This window comes from Furipterus horrens, unplaced genomic scaffold, assembly GCF_987537825.1.
Source record: "Furipterus horrens unplaced genomic scaffold, mFurHor1.1.pri manual_scaffold_17, whole genome shotgun sequence".
NCBI lineage: Eukaryota > Metazoa > Chordata > Mammalia > Chiroptera > Furipteridae > Furipterus > Furipterus horrens.
Genome location: NW_028327187.1, coordinates 113,389,930 through 113,408,931, shown reverse-complemented (window position 1 = coordinate 113,408,931; position 19,002 = coordinate 113,389,930). Strand labels below are relative to the sequence as shown.

General features: G+C 45.9%; 1 protein-coding gene across 4 annotated transcripts; it reads left to right on the top strand.

The window, feature by feature from the left end:
- The first annotated feature begins 442 nt into the window (after positions 1-442).
- TCEANC (transcription elongation factor A N-terminal and central domain containing) lies at positions 443-18,776 on the top strand. Of its 4 annotated transcripts, none has more exons than XR_016508628.1 (3): positions 443-551; positions 3,216-3,337; positions 17,681-18,776. XR_016508628.1 is itself a non-coding variant. In XM_090265060.1 (3 exons), exon 3 carries the CDS (start codon positions 9,989-9,991, stop codon positions 11,042-11,044), a length of 1,056 nt encoding a protein of 351 aa, XP_090121186.1. In that variant the 5' UTR covers positions 443-551; positions 3,216-3,337; positions 9,981-9,988; the 3' UTR covers positions 11,045-11,637. The 4 variants fall into 4 exon arrangements, 1 of the variants encoding a protein (XP_090121186.1); XR_016508627.1 differs by lacking the exon at positions 17,681-18,776 and adding an exon at positions 12,557-12,733; XR_016508629.1 differs by lacking the exon at positions 17,681-18,776 and adding an exon at positions 11,644-11,985.
- Positions 18,777-19,002: the final 226 nt, after the last annotated feature.

Sequence of the window (19,002 nt, the reverse complement as noted above, 5' to 3'; positions counted from 1 at the left end):
ATTCTCTGGTTCTACCGTCACTTCGGTTTAATTGGACCCTCGCAGGGAAAGGTGTGTACAGGTGAGTAGTGCACATGGCTGCTTAATGAATGCCTACTACTTTCGCATCAACTCACGCATGCTAGGGGTGCAATAAATACTTGTAGAATTAACTACTGTTAAATAGATAACGTCATAGCCAATGTTTTGTCAATATTTAGCTGAGCCTGTCTTGACCGGAAGCAGAAAGGGTACATTGTAGAGTAGCTCAACAAACATTGCTGCTCAATAACATTAGCCAGGCTAGTTTTTTCAATGCGTGCCAAGATGCTGGACTATGGGCGCTGGGCCAACCTCCTCCGGCGAGCTGCGGAAAGGCCGCCTCGCGTCCTCTGACAGCTCTGCTCTGCGCAGGCGCTAGTTCCCCAGCACGCATGCGCTCACTGCGCCCTGTGCTCTAACCTGCGGGCTTTGATTGGTCGAGCCTTCTTGGTCCGGCCCTGGGAACCTGGAGTTCTCTCTAGCCGTGGAGGTCGCCGCGGAGGGCTCCCCTTCTTTGCCTGCGCTTCTCTGTGAGCCACGCCCCGTGTTCGCCTGGGTCTCTGCCCACCCCTGCTAGGGGAGGGTCTAGTGCCCTGGGCGGGCTTGCTCTGCGAGGGTGGGGGCGAGGGAAGGAGGGTCTCGGGGAGCCCAGGATGGGCCTGCTGGGGGGGCGGGCGGGAAGTGGGGAGGGTCTCCGGCGCGCCCTGGGCGGGCCTGCGCCGGGCGGGGGAGGGGTGGGGGTCTGTCTGCGCTCTGAGCAGTGTAGACGTGACGGTTATTGCGTCCCCTCTGCTCCTCTAGATGAGGTCGCTGGGGTGCGGCAGGCAGATCCCTCAGGCTGCCGCTGCTTATGTGTTTGGTGCCGGGCTGTCACCCTGGGACAGTTTGCAACAGGTTTTGCTTGTCGCTCCACCTGACCCGCTGGAACCCGAACCCGGGCAGGCCCTTGAGCTGGTCCCTTCCACTCGTTGCGCCTTTGCAAGGGATGAGCATAACGTGAGAGGGCCCTGGCACAGCGCTGAGTGACAATTCCGAAACGTCGATGGCCCTACCAACACTTCGCATTTCTCCCCATAGAGGGAAGGGGCTCCCTGTGTAGCTGGAGAGGTGTTATGTGGGTTACAGCTAGAAAGTTAATTTTTCTCTTTAGATCTTAGAAATACCTAAAACTCTAAACATATCCAGGTTACTGATTTGTTACCAGCTTTTGGACGTTTTTCTTTGGTCTTTCTGTTCTTTAGGGTTTAGGCCAGGTATGTGCAGACTGTAGTATTAATATTTACAAGCTCTTATACGCATTCGGTCAACTGATATTTAGGGCCTAGTCTTGCTGGCGCTGTATAAGCCTTTTGATATGTATTCAGAAGCTGGCAGTATGGGTGGGTATCTAAGCATTGTCTATATTAGCATATGCTCTAGAACTGGGATATCCAGTATGGTATCCACTATCTACATAAGGCTATTTAGTCCCTGAAAATGTGCCTAGTCCGAACTGAGTTGTGCAGGAAGTTTAAAACAGCGAACTTTTGAAGAATTAGTATGAAAAAGTGTAAAGTATTTCAATAACTTTTTATACCTATTACATGTTCAAATGGCATTATTTTTGGATACACTGGGTTAAATAAAATGTATTATTAATTTCACCTGTTTGTTTTTTAACGCGGCTACGAGGCAATTTTAAATTCTCTCTGTGGCTTGCATTATGTTTCTATTGGAGAGCATTGCTCTAGACTGGGATCAGCAAACTATGACTTGCAGCCCTATCTAGCCTGCCTGTGTTTGAAAAAAAGATGTATTGGAGCAAAGCCATACCCATTCTTTTATGTATTGTCAATGGTTGCTGTTCCTGCTACATGAGCAGCGGAATTGAGTAATAAACACACAGAATGGATGGTCTGCAAAGTATAATAAAATATTTACTATTGGGCCTTTTCAACAAGAGCTTTGCCAACCCTCTGTTCTAGAATAATGCCTGGTATGGTAGGTACCGGTAGATGCTAATGTCGACCTGTGCAACTGTCAGTCAGGCTTACTGTGTGACAGACAGAGTTCTAAGGACTTCATAAGGACTATCTAATTTAACTCTTGCATTACTCCTAGGATCAGCCCTGGCTGGTTTGGCTCAGTGGATTGAGCGTCGGCCTGCGAGCTAAGTGTCGCTGGTTCGATCTTCCAGTCAGGGCACATCAGAGAAGGAAAACTCTGACTCCAAAAAACCTCCGCTGCCTTGCGGCATACCTCTTCAGGGGAAAGGCTAAGGGAGTAAACCCCGACAGAAAATCCGGAGCCGGAGTCCCTAAGGCGGTTTGACGTTGTAGTCAACACCGGCAACTCCTGCGGCGCACCTGAACCCAAGCTGTATTGACTCCGTCTTTCCCTTGGACCCTTCAGCTGCGAAGAGAGGGGGGGTCTGCTGCATGGGCAACAGCAGACCCTCCATATCACCCTGCCCAGGCTCTGTAGCTTCAGCTTCACTGGAGAGGACACTCCAGCGTCATCACAAGATGTCGATTCAACACGGGAGGAGACAGATACCGTGTCACTCCCGAGTTGGACTGCACAGCCATTCTCGTTGGTGCAGATAGACACTTAAGAAGCTACACCATCGTCTCTCGAGACGGACGGCTGCCGACGACTCCTAGGATATTGGATTTCCCCCATTTTGTAGATGAGGAAAATGAAGTGCGGAATGGTCATGACGGTAACCCAGCATGCTGAACATGCATCATTTCTGGGAACTACCTTCTTGACCCTCCTTACCCTCAAATGGCTTGACTCCTAGAGCCCACTGGGTTAGCCTACAGTAGACACCACACCTCTTTTTTTTTTTTTAACTAGAATTTTTGTTAGTGATACTTTTGGTACTAGAATTGAGATGAGGTTGGTCTCTTGTGGAAGTGGAGGGGGCCCTGATCCTAGGTGCAGTGGGTACAAGCAAGGCGATCTGTAGTGAAAAGAATGAAGCTCACGAGCAGACAGGAGAAGAGAGCATCCTGAATGCTCTTCACTCATTGAACAAAAACTATTTGTTGAGTAGTAAATAGTGAGCACCGGCCAGGTGTTTGCCAGCTGTGTATCAGTGAATGAAACAAACGTCATTCTCATGGTCTTGTGGAGTAAGGCAGGCAATGAAAAAAATTAATGGGATATGCACCATGAAAAAACAATGTGCAAGTACTTTATGTTTTTCACAGGTTTCCTCATCCGTAAGAGGGAGATAACGCCTGTCTCAGTGATTATGAGAATTGGGACGACATGAGTGTATACAGCACGTAGAGTTGCTCAATCAAAGCACATTGCCTTCTGCCGTTAAGAGGTAAGTGCGGGAATTGGGTGCATCCTGACACTTAAAACATGGCAGCCCCCACTTGTAATTTGTAGAGAAGGTTCTCAGATTCGTTGTGCACAGCAGAATGTTTTTAATGTTTCCTGATTTAATGGGGGCTCATCTAGCAAAATCGCGGCCAGAGAGGGTCTGTGTGCTCAGTCTTAGAACAGAATGGAAGCTGTCTTTGGGCTGACAGCAGCATACCTGGGACAGCCCTGCCGCCGGAAGGGACTGTGCCTCTGCGGTGGTGGCAGCTCTGGTTTAAATCAGAATCACCTGGAGAGCTGAGACACTACCCAGGCCTGCCCTCAGAGATTGTGATTCATTCTGATACTGTTTTACCAAACAAGGGCCTGGCGTTCTTTGTTTTTGTGTTTTGCTGCTTCGTTTCTCCAGATGGTTTGGATTTGCAGCAAGGATTGAGAGCCACTCACAGTGAGAGAGAAGCCAGGGTCAGGGAGCTACTGGAGCAAAGGCCAGAGCTGTGACGTGGGCAGTGCCTGTCGGTAGTTCAGCCTGGGCACAGAGGAGGCTGGAAGGGGCTATTTTATTAACTGGCCAAGGACCTTGGCTCCATCCTGAGAGCAGCGGGGGAGCCCTGAAGGGCTCCAAGTGGGAAAATGAGGGAATATCTTGCTAAGATATGTACTAAAGAATGGGCCCTCTGACAAAACCCAGTGAAGGCGGTGAGGAAGCACCGGGAACCGGCCAGATGATGGCGAGCCCACATGTGGTTTCAGTATTCCTCCTGTCTTTGTCCCCTACTGGATGACGTCTGTCCTTAAGGAATGTAGTTGGCCTGCTTCTTTGTATTCCTTCCTTCCACTGGACCGGTAGCTCCTTCAAGATGGAGAGGATCTCTTTAGGCTCAGTGTCTAGCATGTCCTAGATACATAATAAATATTTATTGAATGAACTGTGCAGAACTCTAAAGCAGACACACAGCTCACTTTGTCTTTTTATGGTAGTTCTCAAAATTTTGTATCCCAGTGCTCCCATACTGTACCATCCTAGGCTCATAAGTGCTTTATGTTACATGGCTGTCCCATACGGGGAGTAGAAAGTTCGACAGGATTGAAATGCTGCTAGAAATAAGGAGGACAATGGAAAACAGCGTGGCAGATCCTTGAAAAATTAAAAACAGAATTACCATATAACCCATCAGTCCCACTTCTGGGTATACACCCAAAAGAGTTTGAAAGCAGGGCCTTGAAGAGGTATTCGTACCCTCTGTGTTCATAGCAGCATTATTCAAAAGAGCCAAAAGGTGGGAGCAACCCAAGTGTCCATCAAAAGATGAATGGATAATCAAAATGTGGTCTCTTCATTCAGTGGAATATTTTTCAGCCTTACAAAGGAAGGAAATCCTGCCCTGGCTGGTGTGGCCCGGTGGATTGAGTGCCGGCCTGTGAACCAGGGGGGTCACTGGTTCAGTTCCTGGCATGTGCCTGGGTTGCGGGCCGGGTCCCCAGTTGCGGGTGCGCAGGAAGCAACCACACATTAATGTTTCCCTCTCTTCCTCCCTCCCGTCCCCTCTCTCTAAAAATAAATAAATAAATAATCTTAAAAAAAAAGGAAATCCTGACACACGCTACAACGTGGATGAAACTCGCTGATATTATGCTAAGTGAAAGAAGCCAGTCATAAAAAGACAAATATTTGTGATTCCCCTTATATGAGGTATCCAGAGTAGTCAAACCCATAGAGATAGAATATAGAATGGCTCCAGGGGTGGGTAGGGAATGGGGAGTTCGTGTTTAATGGGTACAGAGTTGGTTTTGAAAGTTGAAGAGTTCTGGAGGTTGATTGCACAACACTGCATGTGCTTAACACTCCTGTATACTTAGAGAGAGAGTTAAGATGGTAAATTCTGTGGTATATATAGTTAACCACAATTAAGAATTGAAAATGAGTAAATATGGAGAAACGGTAAATAAGGGACAGATGGAGCAAAGAACAAATTGCTTACGCATGAAAGGAAAACATATGTGGATTTCCGTGAGTAAGGGACAGGTTTTGCTGGGACACCAGACCGCTGCTCTCATGGCACTGTCGCCCTGCCACTGTAGCCAGGTTTCCCCTCAGAATGTCCTAGAGACTCTGACCCTTCGTTGAGAAATTCTAACCTAAGTTAAATATTGCCTAACCTCCTTCTTGGCGTGCTAGACCTGTCTCTTATTAACCAGCTCGTTGATATCCAGCCAACTCCACTCCTGCTTTTTTGGTGTTCGTGCATATAGAATGAGTATAGAATGCAGGCAGGACAACTGTTTCTTCTTTGTTAGGGAACCTTCCAGCAAGTGGGGGAGAGCCTGAGACCTCATCACTATGACATGGTTCCATGACTTCCTCCAGACCCCGAGATCTCAGGCAGACCATGTTGAGGCAAATGTTACAGAACCCCTGGGCTGCTCCAATTGAAAACAAACCCACGGGCTCTTTAGTTAGGGGCCCGATTGCCCGCCGCCAAAATTATAACTCTCAATGCCAGAGTTTGGTGAAAAGAAAAAGAATTGTTTATTTAACAGTTATATAGATTTAGCTATTTGCAGATTTCTGTTGTTAAGTCTTATGTTCTTTAAAACACCCATAAACACATATCCTTGCCTCCCCCCCACCAAACCAGCCTAGTTTTAGAAAAGTCAGAGAAACCCTTTCCCTACTTTCCAAACACAGTTCAGCTTTACCACTAGCTGCCAATCATTCATTTCTGACTGGGGAGACCTCGTCTGTGTTATGGGGTCCACCAGCTTTTAACCCAGAACCTCATGGTTTCTCAGCCTCCTTGTAAACTGTATAGTTAGTCCTTTTGTAATCCACACAGTCAGCCTCAGCCTCAGTCCAATCCGCACGGTCAGCCTGGCTAAAATGTCTGCCGCTTATTTTTAAATCCCTGACTGCGTCCTCTGATGCAGCGGGTGCGGTGACCAGTTCTGACCATTCACAGAACCTCACGCAGGCTCTGTGTGCTTTCTCCATACCGTCCCCTGGTCCAAGACCCCTCCCATCCGCCTGAGGCTTTGGATGCATTAAAGCCATTTTGCATAAGAAAGACACTAGCCACCACCTCAGGCATGTGGAGGCATTCTAAAAGCTGCTTCCTTCTCCCCATCCCCCAGCAGCAAACTCTGGGGTTTTTTGGAACACCCCTGTTTCTGTAACACAAATGCCCAGCAATTGAGGGTGTGTATATTTTATTTTTCTGTGCTATCTTGCCTGGTCTTTGTTTACCGAGCTTTTGATTTTGGGGAAGACCTCTTTAAATGTCTTCAGTCTTTAGAGGTGGAACTCTAAAAAGGAAAAACGCCTGTCTCCTAGCGTGGGAGGAGAGCCATAAAGCCCCAGGTACGTGGTACGTGAGGAAGCGAGACTGTGATCGCGGAGAAACCGAACTGAACAAAACCGGGAGCAATCTCCTTACGCCCGAATAAGAGCAGTGAGCACGCTCAAAAAGCCTAAACAGCATCCAGGTCACATGCTGGTAAATAGCAGGGATTCAAACCCTTAATTTCCAAACCCTGTCTATAGATAAGCTGCCTCTTTGGGATATGGTGTAACCAAATGGGTAGACCCAAACTTCAGATCCGGAGACAAAGGTCCTAATCATAGCCACCAACAAAGGAAAGCCTGCCTTCTTGATAAAACTTTTTTTTTTTTAAACCAAGAAGGTTTAAAACCTCTAAAAACACCTCCCTGACCTCATCCACCCTTTGCCTCAGGCAACACTGTTTTGCCTGCTTAGGTCTCTCATTGTTCCTGTTCCTCCCTGTGTCCCGGCTTTGATCACCCTGGAACGTTACTCCATCCTTGAGTCTGCAGCCTGCCCCTCAAAGACTGAGAGCCCTTGGAGGGCAGGGACCGGTTCTGCATCATTTTGGTGTCACCGGCATCATCCAGCAAAGGGCCTCTAGACTCAAGAGAACTCAGGAAGTGAGAGCCAGTGTCTGTGGTTTTTCATCCTTAAAATGGGATGTTGTGAACCTCTTGTAAGAAGGTCCATGTTCAAGGGGACTGTGCAGGCTGAAGACCTTGCCTCATTGATTCCCCATTACCCGCCCCAGCAGTTCTGCAGCAAGTCCTGATAGTTTTCCCTCCAAAGTACCGGTAGTTTGCTTTTGAACAATGTGGGTGTTAGGGGTGCTGACCTCTGTGCAATTGGATGTTCTCGAGTGTGACTTTTGACTTCCTCAAAACTTAACTACTTACAGCCTACTGTTTACCGGAAGCCTTATGGAAAACATAGACAATTCACACATCCTGTATGTTCTATGTATTACATGCTGTATTCTTATAAAGAAAATATTATTAGAAAATCATAAGGGAGCGATCATACAGTACTGTATGTATTTATTGAAACACATCTGCATATAAGTGGACCAGCACAGTTCAAACCCATGTTGTTCAAGGGTCACCTGTACATCTCGAATTCATTCCTATCTTTCCATCTCCACCACCTTGGTGTCACTGCTACCCCTTGGCAGACCATAGCAGCTTCCTCCCCAGGCTTCCCGGGCTTTCATGCATCCACGCTCACTTTCCACTACAATCCATTCTCCAAATTGCAGACACAATGCTCTTCTTAAATCATGAGTCAGATGTCACATCCCTTCTTTCAAATGTTCCAAGTCATCCTACTATTCTAGAAGTGAAAAAAAAAATGTCCAGTCTTTACTGTAGCGTATAAGGTCCTTTGCAGTCTGCCTTCTACTTGTGTCTCCATTAAAAACAGACTTTGGCCCTGGCTGGTGTGGCTCAGTGGATTGAGCGCCTGCCTGCAAACCAAAAGGTCACTGGTTCGATTCCCAGTCAGGGCACATGCCTGGGTTGTGGACCAGGTCCCCGGTTGCAGGCGCACAAGAGGCAACCACACATTGATGCTTTTCTCCCTCACTTCCCCTCTCTCTAAAAATAAAATGTTAAAAAGAAAGAAAGAAAAGGGAAAAACAATGATCTTGAAGTACTGAATCTTGATTATTAGAAAAATAGCTACTCACTTTAGACCCTAAATGGATGGCCCATGGGTCCTTTCAGTGACCTTTAAATGACGGGCTGACTAAATAAATAAATAAAAGATTGCCCAGGTGGTCTCCATTCCAGCTTTCCCTGGTGGTGAAAACGCAAGGCTGGGAATCTTGGTTGTTCTTGAGCTGACCTACAGGGAAACGCTGGGGGGTGACGTTTGAGGGGAGAGGGAACTGTTTTAGAGGCAGGGACAGCCTTCGGAGGAAATTGTGACTGCTCATCTAGACACGAAGCCCCAGCGATGGAGCGCCTTCCTGGTATTCTGATTCCAGGCACATACAATATGTGGTCCTATGTGCCTGTAACTTGGTGTAGTGTTTTCGAGGCTCATCCATTTTATAGTGTGTATCAGAATTTCATTTGGTTTTATAGCCAAATAGCATTTCACTGTATGGATATACTACATTTTGTGTATTCATCAGTTGATGGACATTTGGGTTGTTTCTACTTTTTGTCTGTTATGAATAATGTTTCTGTGAACATTCATGTGGAAGTTGAATCATTTGGGACCTTCAAGTTTCTTCTCAATTTGAAGAAATTTCTTACATATACAGCTTCCACATCTCTCATTTCCTTAAAGTTTGTAGAAATAAATTTGCTAAGGAAAAGGACATTACATTTCACATGAAGGTTTTAAAAGACAAGATACCTGCCATCAGGATGCTCAGGTTCACATATAGACCAGATGGGCAGATTCAGGCCCACAGGTATTATGTAGGCAAGATTATGTACATTAATTATGTGGAGGGAGAAATAGACTGGTTAGGTAAAGTAAACATCTGCCTGCCCAGGATGAGATTTACACAGATGTAGTCATCAAGCAACTTTTCACACCTAAAAGTTAAAAACAGAAAAAAGTTAACAGAAATATTTTTTGGCCTAGGGACCACTTAGTCCAAAGGCCTGAGTCCTCTGAATTGCTTAGTCTGAACCTTGACCCTGTGGTTCAGAAATCTCAGATGCCCGCACAGTGGGGCCTGCTGAACACTTTGGGGTGCATCAAACCTGACTGCTACTGCCTCCCAAGCTGTGCTAGCTCACAACTTCTTTAGATCCCTTGGGACATCTAAACAGCATCCCTTTTGCCCTGTTTCTCATTCTTTTATATTCAGAAAAGTACTGTGTAAAGATGATAAAATCAACCAGTAGTTCCGTTATATAGCCGAGTGTTGGGAGGAAGTAGTCTAGCCTTGCTCAGCTGTACCCTGTGGGTGTTGACACTGGCACGATTTCATCCCCAATGTGACCACCAAATTCCATGCATGCAAGGGAGGTGACAAGTCTGGATCCTGGAAGCTCATTGATTGTAAAATTGGAGGTGGCAAAGGTAGTAGCAGATCTTCCAGCAAGCTTCCTTTAAGCAGTGGTTAATGCAGAAGCTGTTTCCAGTGCCATTAAAAAAAAAAAAAAAAAAAAAAAACAACTGAGAATCAAACTTAGGAAACTAAATCATGCCACACTGCAGATCCCATTTTCTAACACGTGGTGCCTATTTGTGGTATGTAACTCCTAGAAAACACGGAGTAGCGGAATGTGCTACGCTACCCTCAGGAAGCTGTGACTGGCAAACGCAGGCCTAAGAAAATGGAAAACTCTCTTTTCTTTACAGCTGTGAAAATGTCTGACAAGACCCAGATAGCTGCCAGAGCTTCCCTTATTGAGCAGCTGATGTCTGAAAGGAACTTTGAGGATCTTGGCAGCCCCCTGACTGAGCTACAAACTCTGCATGTGACTAAGGAGCATCTCCAGCAGACAGATGTGGCCAGGGCTGTGTACAGAGTCCTCAAAAACTGCCCCACGGTGGCTTTGAGAAAGAAAGCCAAATGTTTGCTGTCAGAATGGAAAGCTCTTTATAAGGATCCTCATTTCAAGGCGAGGGACCCCATGTTCTTCCCCACGGGTGGAAATAACAAAACTTCAGCACTTTCTTATGACTCAAGTCAAGATGAGACATCGGGTGGTTCCAGTTCTGATTCTCTGCTGTCGTCCCCGGATGTTATGGCAAAAGCCACTGAAATGATTGTGCCTGAAAATAGCACTAGTCGAATGGAACCTAAGGAAGAGCATGTCAGGGGTGGTGACCCTGAATCCACTGGCAAGAGATCAAGTGAGTTGCCGGATCCTGCCGTGCCCGTGAGAATGAAGTGCACAGAGCTTCTTTATGAAGCTCTGGCTCGTTCTTCCACGGATCAGCCCAAAGCCGAATTGTGGCAAAACTTGGCAAGAGAAATTGAAGAGCACATTTTTGCCCTTTATTCAAAGAACCTCAAAAAATATAAAACCTGTATCAGAAGCAAAGTTGCCAATCTGAAGAACCCCCAAAATTCTCACTTACAGCAAAACTTGCTCTCTGGGACCATGTCGCCGAGAGAATTTGCCAAAATGACTGTCATGGAAATGGCAAGCAAGGAACTGAAAGAGCTGAGAGCCTCCTATACGGAGTCTGGCATCCAGGAACATTGCCTTCCCCACATGGCAGAGGGCACACAGACAAAGAAAATAAAATGCAGACGCTGTGAGAAGTTCAATTGCAAAGTCACTGTCATCGCCAGAGGGACACTTTTCCTTCCGAGCTGGGTGCGGAGATCGAACCCAGACGAGGAAATGATGACCTATGTCATCTGTAATGAGTGCGGGGAGCAGTGGTACCACAGCAATTGGGTGTGCTTGTAATTGTAAAGAAATGTGCTCAGCAGCAGGTAATGGGTGACACCTTTTATTCGCACCACCCTTTTATGCTTGTTGTTTAAGTCTTATACACGCTGTTCTTCAAACAACCCCGAGAGGAAGGAAAGAAAGTCGTTTGCCGATGTTTACCGCACTGTCACTGAAAGCTGAGGGTTTGGATGGAGAGTGGCTGACTGTTTGCTTTGTGCTTTGTGCCCCTTAGTACTTTGCTGTCCTCAGAGTGGCTGAGAAGAACTCAACATAACCTAGGAGCGTGTTAGAAACGCAGGCACTCAGGCCCCAAGCTGCCGAATCCGAATCTGCACTTTGGCAGGATCCCCACGCCATCCTGTTCGAGACAGTTTGACAAGCGCTGTTTTAGCCAATAGGCCTGGAGTTTTCAGCAGTGGCTGCATATTGCAATCGTGTGGGGAGCTTAGACAGCCCACCGAGGCTCAGGGCCCGCCCTTGAACAATTACATCTGAATCTATGGGCTGCAGCCCAGGTGTGGACATTTCCTTTTTAATTCCTCAAGCTCTTTTAAAATGCCATCAGAGTTGAAAACTGCTCATACCTGGGCTCTCACTGGATTTTTTTCCCACAGCTCTGAGAAAAGACTGTTACTCTGGATACTTTACAGATGATGGAATGGGTCCACAGAGGTGCCGTGAGTTGCCCAAGCTGCACAACCAGAGATAGCCCAACTTGAACTGCTCCCAGATTTTCTTCCTCCAAACTCTGTCAGAGACTGCCCCAGCATTGACTTCTGATCAGTGTGTTCCTGGAGCTGTGGGACTAAATGCATAGCACCTTTAGGCTCTAACATTGAGTAACTAGAGCTTTGTTATTCCCCTCTCTTCTCTCACTCCTCAGCTCTCCCTTAAGCCGTGAAAGTTACCCTATAACTAATCCCACAGTGTTTTGTTTTGAGTCCTTGATTAGTTGAAGGAGTTGTTTTTTGTTTTTTTTTCTTTGCAAAGTTCTCCAAGGCATATAAACTCTTCAACTATGACATTTGGTTTCTGCTGTTAGGGAATGTTCATGTTCTCTAGGGCTTGTGTGATAGGTCTGTAGGGAAGGACAGAAAACTTCCTAGGCTCTGTAGCTGGGAGGCTGCAAATTAGACTGACAAAAGATGGGTTAGCAAGAGAAAACCAGTTTATTAACACTTGCAGCGTAATACACACAGGAGAAAACTCAGTGGTGAGGAACTCAAAGGGATGATTAGAACTTGGCCTCTTAACCAAGAACAATAAATTTGTAGAGAAGTAACAAGACAGAGAAAAGGGGCTTTAGGCTTCTAGGGGCAGCAGGTTGGGAAAGTAAATATATGAGGGGCCTAATGGAAGATAATATTTAGTCTGATTTATTTGTTTTAGATTCTTCTCAGTGCTATCTCCTCTCTGGTGATAAGCTTGTTCCCTTCCTGGTACAAAATTCATGAGGGGAATTTATGTTCTGCTTTCAGGGAGGACAGGGAGCTCATCCTGTGTCTGCTTTTTCTCATTTGCTTTCAGCTCAGAGTGACCCTTATGCCAGGATGGCATATCTTGGGATGGCATACTCTGAACCCCTCCAGGTCTGAAGTTCCAATTCTGCTTATGTCAAGACAGGAATGAATCTGTCAGCGGAAGTTCATTGCTTCAGCCTTTGAATCTACCAACATTTCTCTAATAAATGAATTGAAAAGGAAATGACGTCTTTGAGGCCTTACAAACAGTGTGTAACCAATCGATATAATTGGTTCAACCCAACAAGCCTTCTACGTGATTACAACTGATTTTTTTCTCTTTTAAAAATTCATAGAATGGTAATTATAATAGCTTTAAGAAGCTTGCTTCTGAGGTATCTACAAACCTAGACAACCTACACATTTTCATGAGTTCTTTTCGCTTACCTTTCTTGACTTGCACTGCCTGAAGACCTAAGCACATGTACAGTGTACCTGCCTCATGACAGAATTCCCCAGAGGGTGCTCAAAACTAAATTATCTTTGTGTGTTCAAATGGTTTTGAAGAAATCAGCTTGAGGCCATCAAATGTGAATTCTATTTTCATCTCTTTTCTCCCTGTTACTTTCCGGGGCTGCTTATTGAGATGTGACATGTTAGTCTTTTGAAGAGAAACTTGCAAAGTCACCTAAACCTTCAAGTGTCTTGAAGTGCGGTTTCACATGACGTGGAATGGTCTTAAAAACTATTCAGCGGGTATGAAAGAGCCCCGTACGTTAAAAACAGATGTGATTAGTTCATGTCAGTATTTCCTTTTTCTTTAGGGTTTTTTTTTTTGTGTGTGTGTGTGTGTGTGTGTGTATGTTTGAAGTTTGGTTTCTTTTGGGGGGTGTGGGGTGAGTAGTTTTTATTTATACTGGAATTTTGCAAACAATTTTAGGCAAAAGCACCTGAAATGGAAATTTCTTTACACTCCAAGATGTAAAAATCTAGGTACTCTTTCTCATTTTGTATTAACTTTGTCAGTGACTTTTGCAAGTAGATTTAGGAAAATAGTAATCTGGGTTTTTTCTGTGTTTTTGTTTTTGTTTTTGCCAATGAGGTAGCATTACATTTTCTAAGCATACTTTGTTTTTCTTTTATATCCTGTGGCTTATTCACTAAAAATAAAGGGTATTTAAAAAAAAAACAACCCTGCCTGTGGGGTAAAGGATCTTTCACTTAATTAAACATGTTGCATGAAGGACACGTGTAGGGGACCGCCCTGCATGGTTTTGGGAATTGTAGCCCGACTGTAAGCTAGGCCCCCCCAGGGGGCATATAAGTCTTGACCGGAAGACCGGGAAGGCTGGAGACGGATATGACCGAAAAGCCCGTTCAGGGGGTCCTTGTGGGAATTGGATTTAAAGAATGAATATTCTGCTTTGAAGCTTGCTCTGTTAAGTTAGCTACAGACCCTTTGTGACATCAAGTGCCCGGAAGGCGTATGCACTTGACGTCCATATAGTGCCAGGATGCCTAGCGGACTGTGACCCAGAATGCTTGCTGTGTTCTGTACATTGTTATTAGTATCCAGTGATTGTTAACAGTAATCCCAGCGTTTGAAATTGATGGATGATTTGTGTCTCCTGACTCTGTATCCCCTGGATACCCTCCTCAGTAAAAGGAGCTTGGAAGGCTTGATCGGGGCTCTTCTCCCCTAGAGAGACCAGCCACCTTTCCTCCTCCCAGACTAAACACAGTGTTTGGGTTGCCTATTGTCTCTCATCCGTGACCCTGAGACCACTGCCGGACAGGGAGTTTCCACTGAGCCGAGGGCGCTGGGGGTGGCCCGCCTCACACACGGAAGATTACATTTTTTGCAAACTGCATAGAGTGCCTTTATCTTTCATAATAACGATAAAGAATACATTCTAAGGTAAGAAAATCAAAGTTTCATAAAGAAAATTCAAAGTACTTTTTAATTTTTAGTGATTTTACATAATGACAAAATTCGCATGCATGTTTCAAAAGATCTCCCACTCTCAGCATAATACATTGGCACAAAGTGCCCACATACAATGTGTTAAAACATTTTTTATAGGTAAAGTCCTCACAACTGAGGGTGCCTGTCACAGACAAGGTACAGCAAGGGTCCACTGGGGCTGAGGCGTAGTGGCAAGGGAAAGGAGGGCAAGAGGGGAAGTCACAGAGTCCTTGGGTTCATGGAGGCCCTGTCAGCCATGATAAGGACATTGGGGTGTTTTCTAAGCCTGACGGGAAGCCACAGAAGCTCGGGAGCTGGCAGTGGTAAGATGTGAAAGGCCTTTAGGAAGGGTCCCTCTGGCTGCTATGTTAAATTAGACGAGGAGGGAAGCAAGGACTGATCCAGGGACGCCAGTTAAGTGGCCATAGCAATGGGTCAGATTTCACGTACCTGATGACAAACACGAGTGCACGGAGACGGCTCTCCCTATATCCTTATGGTTGACAAAAGTCCTCGATGACGGGCTTCAGGACATGCTATCCCAAAACACAGCACCTTGGCATATTGGATATTTTAAGCTGAAGGAGTTTGAGAAATGGCAGGTGCAGGAAGGACTCTCTGATCTCCCCCTTCTCCCCTGAGCCAGGTCATAGGACCCCCGAGTGAGAGGTGCTCTCCCCACAGCCACGGAAAAGGCCATTCTTACGTCCACACATGGAGGGATGCCGAGAGGGACTGGAACAAACAGGCCTTGCTGGCTTTCCCTCACTTTACTACCCTTTGTCCTCACATTTCCCCATGACTTCCCTCTCTTGTCAGACCTAGCATAAAACCACTTGGATTTAACTGTTTCTTTGGATATTTATTTCCTTACGAAGGCTCCTGTGTCACGTACAACGTATATTAAGTAAATGTGTATGCTTTCCTCTTGTTAATTTTTCTTCTGATACAGAGCCCCAGCCAAGAACCTAGATGAGTAGAAGAAAAATGATTTTTCCCACAGTCAGTTCCCTGGGAAAAATTGGTTTCCTTGACTAGACCCTTCCCTTTCTTTCCCCCGGGTGGGCGGGCCAGGGGAGAGCAATGGGGAAAAATCAGGACAACTGTAATTGCACAACAATAAAATGAAGTAATATGTATTTTTTAAAATATTTTAAATTAAAAAATAAAAAGCAAAAAATATAATTTTTCCCTCCCTACATTGGCAATATTGCAAATTGATGTTTCATAAAATACTACCAACCGCAAATTCCCTACCTGTGGCCCATACTAAAAAATAACGAACAGCACAGGAACTCTGCGCATTGGACGTATAGCCTGGCTCCTGGTTGCTGTGGTTACGGGGAGTCCTCTGCATTGGGCACAAACATCAGTTGTTATACCTGAATGCAGAAAGGCTCTCTTCATGGGTTTGCCCACATCACTCTCCTTTTGTCCATGTCATTTCTTTTAGATCAAAAGTTGGTACAATCGCAGCTCTGTCCCTTCCCCGGCCTTTCCTGTGATCAGAGGCTCCTTTCATTCCCGATTTCCATTTCCAAGGAGCAGCCAGGAAGCCCGCAGCTGGCAGTGCTCCATGGCCTCTGCAAGGGCCGGGCCTTCATCTCTTAGGTCAGATTGCTTTGTTATTTTTAACTTATCAGTAAATGTAAAATAATTGACTCCAATCTCTTTCTGTCTCAGAGGTATTTACTGTAAGGGTCTATGTTACAGAAGACACCTTCCTGCTTTCACAAGAGCCCACAATCTGAAGGGAGAACCCATAGCAACTTCATATGATCTTGTTTGCAATATTATTTAAAACTATTTCCAGAGACGTCACTATGTTATCAGAAAGGCGAGGCAGCAATGATTGCACATTGCTTTACACTCTGCCAGGCGCTGGGGGCAAAGAGAGGACCAAGACACCTTCCTGGCCTCAGGACCCACAAATGCAGGCCAAGCACCAATGCCAAGTAGCCAGCAGTCATTTTACACTTTAAGCGACTAAAGAGGCCGAGGCTCAGGGGTCTGAGGGCATTCGGGAGGGCTTCACAGAGGCTGTGACTCTTCGGGCAAATCTTAAAGTTAGCTGGGCAGAGGAAGGGCTAAGGATGTTCCATCACCATATTTACTGGGTTCCTGGCACTTTATATACAGGATCTCATTTAATCTTTACAACCATCCTGCCAGCATTTTATATGTGAGGACAGCAAAGCTGAGAGAGACTGTTAACGTGCCCAGCGGTACACAGGGACAAAGGCAGGATATGTCATGAAACAGGTGGGGTTTTCTTCTGCATATCAGTTTGCGTCCAGGAAAGACTGGACTTCCTGTTAATTCCATGCAAGGTGAAACCGATTTTTAAAACTTGTGGTTTGGTTATTTCAGTGACAGCAGCTTGTGGTCTGTAGACTCTTCCTTGGCTGTGCGTTCCTCCCTCTGACGGAGAGATCAGCCAGAAACACCTGGCATGGGTTGCCGGCTTTCCTGACAACTGACTTCGTCCAATTTTCTGAAACGGAAATGATTTTTAAAATATTTAAATGTTAAAATAAAAACATGTAACTTTTGAAGGGACATTTATATGTTTATGTTTTTATGAATTTGAAGGCTATAGGTACATGAATACAGTTCCAAATACCATTTCCTATAAAATATAGTGACCTTTATATCTTTATTCTCTTATCTGTATGACTTAGAAAAAATAGGTAACTCAGATAGCAGTTATGACAAAATAGCCAAGCTGCTTTGCATCCTTTGTTAAATTATTGCAAGTGTCCTACAGGACTGTAAAAAAATAAGAATTAAAATTAATTCGTTGAAAAAATTAATTTGTTGGACGTATTCTTGCTTTCTTTTCAAATATAAACAAGGTACAAATAGGAGTAGGCATTAATCTTTTTCTAATGATGACCCAAACTTTAAAAAAATGTAGAACAGCCATGGAAAATTAACTGATCTTATGAATAAGCAAATTAAAATATTGATCATTCAAAATTTTATTATTTTTGAACTACATATTCACTTTCAAAATGTATATAAACAGAGAGTTCTCCACCAGTTGCTTTTATTTATTTTTATTTTTTTTTTCAATTACAGGTTTTATGCAATATTGTTTTGTATTAGTTCTGGTGTACAGCATAGTAGTTAGAAAATCATAAACTTTACAAAGTGCTCCCCTGATATTTCCAGTACCCACCTGGTACCACACATAGTTATTAATTATAATATTATTTTTTGCAGGGTCTACAAATAACTTTATTGAAACTGAAGAAATAACACCACAGCCCTCCTAGATTGGGGACCACCCTCCCCACACGATTTCCCAGTCTTGAAGCACAGAGCTTGCACAGTAAGGAATTATTTAAAGTCATTTCTGTGTAGAAATCAGACTCTGCCCTCAAAACGTCATGGACTAGACTATTTACAAACTTCCACATTTTAAGTATATTCCTATTATATTGTTCTGTCCTTTGTCCCTGCCCAGGGACTCCAGTACTTTCCCCCAACTGACCTGAGGGACGGGCATAGTGCCAGGGAAAGGGTGGTGGGCTCCTCAGAGTTATTGGCACCAGCCCTTGGGTGCTGTCCCTCACCACAGGGTGGTGGATGGTGTCCTCCCAACGAGGGGTGCTGGTGCAAAAGGCAAGGGATGTACGTGGGTTGGCACACGCATCCGTAGCCCTTCCTGATCCCATCCTTTGTCCTCTCAACTGGGGGGAGGGGGAGAGGATGACATCAGGGGACAACAGCTAGTTGTAGTGAGGGGGCGATCAGTCCAGTCCTGGATGCAGGGAGAAGCCTCCCACACCAGTCCCTACTCCTATTAACAGCCAGCAAACTGGCCATCCATCTGGGGGTGGGAACACAGGCAGGGGGCAGGAAGGATCAGGCTCGCATGGCCCCCAGCCTCTGTCCAACAGAGGAGGAATTGGGTAGCAAACGGCTGAAATGCTCCAACAATAGGGTAATAAAAAGTGAGGGAAAGGAAGTTCCCGCTTGTGCACAGCTCCCGCAGCTCAGGGGCTGGAGGAAGGCAGGCCCTGCCTTGTAAGGTGCTGTGGCCCCTAGCAGGGTTGGGCCCTGGACGCACTTGGAAGAAAGCAGGCTGGGCAGGGCACAGGAGCCAGGCATCCGCGCTCAGCATTTGCCCTGCCCTGCGCCTCGTAGGCATTGCTGGGGAAGGCGGCATGGGAACTCTGCTGTTAGCCCTCAGCGGCCACCAGCCACTCTTGTCTGCACACAAACCAGCACCCGCTCCCCGCTCGGGTTTCAGGCCCGGAGTTTATTCAGGATTGTGCCTGCAGCCCAGGGTCTGCACTGGAAGCCACACCTTGAGCTGAGGTGAGGGTTTCTTGCTGGGGCAGGAGGTGGTTAGGCCCGCAACCCCCCCCCCCAGGCTCACCCCTCGTGGAGGGTCACAGGGAAATGCACGTGGATGAGGGGCTGGGCTGCAGCTTCACGGTGCCCTGAGGAATCGGGTCCTTAGGCACCTGCCTCAGCTTGGTGATGACTGTCCCCTCACGGAATTCGTGAGCCAGCTCTCCGTCCTCGTCACAGAACAG